The following is a 3,409-nucleotide window of genomic DNA, read 5'->3' as shown; positions in this document are numbered from 1 at the left end:
TTGTTGCGTTGTTTTGGATTCAACAGTGTTTTGGAGTGAATGAATGTCTCAATCTAGTGAGCTCCCTAGCTAGACTGCGTAAATGGGCATCATAAACACGTGCAGCATTTTTGCTGTCTAGGTAGGTAGGCAGGTTTTGAGTACCAGCTATATGTCTGGTAAAGTGGCTTGCATTTTATCAAAATGTGAATTAACATGTTCATCTTAATCTCATGGTTGTACTGGTCTGTCTGGTTTGGACTGGTAATTTTTCCTTTTATGGAATGTGTGCACCTAATAACGGAAGTCACGTTCTATTTCTAAGGGCTGGGGAAAAATAAATGAATAAAAAAAATACTATTGTATGCTAAATAAATAAAGGGCACTGTAGTGTTTAACTAAGCCAATATATATATGTATGTATGTATGTATGTATGTATGTGTGTGTGACCCTGGACCACAAAACCAGTCCTAAGTTGCATGGGTATATTTGTAGCAATAGCCAAAAATACATTGTATGGGTCAAAATGATCGATTTTTCTTTTATGCCAAAAATCATTAGGATATTAAGTAAAGATCATGTTCCATGTAGATATTTTGTAAATTTCCTACAGTAAATATATCAAAAAATGTATTATCATTAGTAATATGCATTGCTAAGGACTTCATTTGGACAACTTTAAAGGCGATTTTCTCAATATTATTTCTCAAATTTTTTTTTTTTTTTGCACCCTCAGATTCCAGATTTTCAAATAGTTGTATATCGGCCAAATATTGTCCTATCTTACGCTTTACATTGGTGTATGGTTAACGTATTCATTCAGCTCTCAGATGTTGTATAAATCTAAATTTCAAAAAATTGACACTTATGACTGTTTTTGTGGTCCAGGGTCACACACACACATACATCTATATATACGTATATCAGATGTATAGTATTAGTATATAGATAAACCTTTTTAACCTATTTTACATTAGTCATACTGTTTTGCACAAGTACAATGTAAATAAGTGGTAGTGTTGGTTAGCCTAACCCCCCTGGATCAAATTGCCATGCCCATGTAACTAGTTCTGGAGTGGCTCTGTAGAGAGTGTTTTTGTTGCAAAGTAACGTGTATTTTCTGTTTTTCTATTCTTCACACCCACAGGTGTAACACGAAAGGATTTTTCAGCAAGTCTTCTGACTTTGGATTTACAACCACAAGGGATTTTTTTTCTTTCTGACAAAAGGGAAAAGGAATGAATAGCCAGTCTGATCTTTGAGGAGTTACATCAGTCCCATATCCTGTTTGGCATAATGTACTAATGGCTGGCTTTTGTTTGTGGATGCGTATTGTTCACTCTTAAAAGAAAAGGAATGTATTCATGGATCACACCTTAATGAAACAACTTATTTCACCATGGTGAAACTGGCCAATCCCCTGTACACAGAGTGGATTCTTGAGGCTATTCAGAAGATCAAAAGGCAGAAGCAGCGGCCTTCGGAGGAGCGGATTTGCCATGCTGTCTCAACCTCACATGGACTAGACAAGGGCGTCGTACTCCAGCAGCTGGAGCTCTCTGTGAAGGATGGGTCCATCCTTAAGGTTACCAGCAAAGGATGCGCTTCATACAAAGACCCAGATAACCCGGGAAGGATTGGGCCTTTCAAGCTGGGAGGCTCTGGCCTGGTCTCGCTTGGATCTGTGATACCTGCAGGGGATCTGCGTCATGTGGATTGGAATAAAATCCTTAGGAGGGCTATCGAAGGTCTGGGCGTCCCGGCTGGCTCCTCTCTAAGGAACATCGAGAGATTCCTTAGAATCCAGGGCGACCTGGTGAATGTTGTGGCGAACCCCAGGTTTCAGCAGAGGCTGAGGCTAGCTGCTAAACGAGCGGTTAACAATGGGCGGCTGCTCAAGGATGGGCCACTCTACAGGATGAACAGTGGTGGGCTGGGAGGCAAAGCTTGCTTCAGGCGCGTGGGGGTCTTTGGTGTCGACCTCCCACCTGTGACACTACTCCCTCATGAGAGAGACCAGGTACTTTTTGTATCCAATCAGGCTCTGTGTGCTTGTCTGAAAAGCTGTGAATGTAATAACTTGTTTTATTGTTTCTGCAAATGCAAAGTCGCACAAATTATTTAAAGCTATCTTACAAGGTTTTAACCATAAAAAGCCTTGGGAACTTATGGTCGTTTAGGAACCTCTTCATTCACTACCAAGCAGATTTGTGACTTTTTCCAAACAGTTTAGCTTGTTAGCGTCGACTGTTGTTTTAAGGCCTCGGCAGAGTTTCAAAATCTAGTGAACACAACAAGTGTCAGGAACAGAAATACTCATATGTTGACATGCGTACCAGAGCCACCAGTGTCATTTAGAGGTTGTAACATCTAGGAAGTCAGTAGTTTAGATCCAGTGTTTGTAGCTTTTCAGGGCTTAACTATACAAAAGTGGCTTTGTTGTCCTAAATTGTTGAAATATCTTGAAACCATAGCCTAACTCATTGTTTTGGTAAAGGGTTTCTTCACTATTCGCCCCAAACCGCTTTGTCATCCACATGAATTAACTTGGGATTGATTTTAACATTGTGTGATTGAAATGTTTTGTGAAAAATGAGTAGACCATGTTTTTTTTCCTAAATCATCTTTGGTTTTCTCCAAGATAGTTTTCTAAATGAGGGCATGATACGCTACAGATGTTGGAGTAGCTGTGCGTTATTGATCTTGTTGTCCTGAAGCTTCATCATCCAGGCCTCGCTGGTGCTATTTCCATATTTAAAAATCTTAAGTCAACATGAAACAGCATTTGCAAGCCATGCTACACCTGTAATGTAAAACATTTTCCAAACCTTTTCTGCCGGGCCCCCCTTTTGTAGAGAAAAAATTTTTCAAGCCCCCCCCCCCCCCCCCCCTTTTTTTTTTGTGAGTTACTGTGTTTGTGTGTTGTCCTGAAGCTTCATCATCCAGACCTTGCTGGTACGATTTCCATATTTAAAAATCTTATGTCAACACGAAACAACATTTGCAACCCATTCTACATCTGCAGTGTAAAACATTTTAAGTGTATTTAATCAGTGAAAATGTCGGCTGTGAACTAAATGTATCATTTAGAAAATGTTTGGATTGTGAAATGTGCCTATTCATAGTTTGCATGTGATGTGACGTCACACCCTCACAGGAACACCCACATGGAGGGCAAAACAAGGCTTTCCTCCACTGACCGCCAGTTATTTTTACGAGGCTTGCATTAAGTAGTAATGTAAGACAGTGATATCTAAAGGCCAAGTTCAGTATATATTCAGTATATAAGGTTATTTGATGATGCAGACTTTGTACAGGCAAGCAGATGAACCCAGAATATTAACGCAATTCTCGAAGTTTAATATGAAATGTTTTCCCATAGAAAACCATTATAAAGAAAACACTTAACCATTTAGCGCATTGCATTCA

At 39.6% G+C, this 3,409-nt stretch overlaps 1 protein-coding gene across 2 annotated transcripts in view; it reads left to right on the top strand.

Moving 5' to 3' along the window:
* LOC107655419 (histone acetyltransferase KAT6B-like) overlaps positions 1-2,775 on the top strand; it is a 5,632-nt gene extending 2,857 nt beyond the window's left edge. For both annotated transcript variants that reach the window (XM_016442903.1, XM_016442904.1), the window contains exon 2: positions 1,128-2,775. In XM_016442903.1, coding sequence (XP_016298389.1) covers positions 1,380-2,105 — 726 coding nt within the window. In that variant the 5' untranslated portion in view covers positions 1,128-1,379 and the 3' untranslated portion in view covers positions 2,106-2,775. The remainder of the gene's footprint in view (positions 1-1,127) is intronic.
* Positions 2,776-3,409: the final 634 nt, after the last annotated feature.

The sequence above is a fragment of the Sinocyclocheilus anshuiensis genome, unplaced genomic scaffold (assembly GCF_001515605.1).
Source record: "Sinocyclocheilus anshuiensis isolate Anshui unplaced genomic scaffold, SAMN03320099.WGS_v1.1 scaffold763, whole genome shotgun sequence".
Lineage (NCBI taxonomy): Eukaryota > Metazoa > Chordata > Actinopteri > Cypriniformes > Cyprinidae > Sinocyclocheilus > Sinocyclocheilus anshuiensis.
Note: the sequence above shows the minus strand (reverse complement) of the source record. Positions and strands in the feature narration are given on the sequence as shown.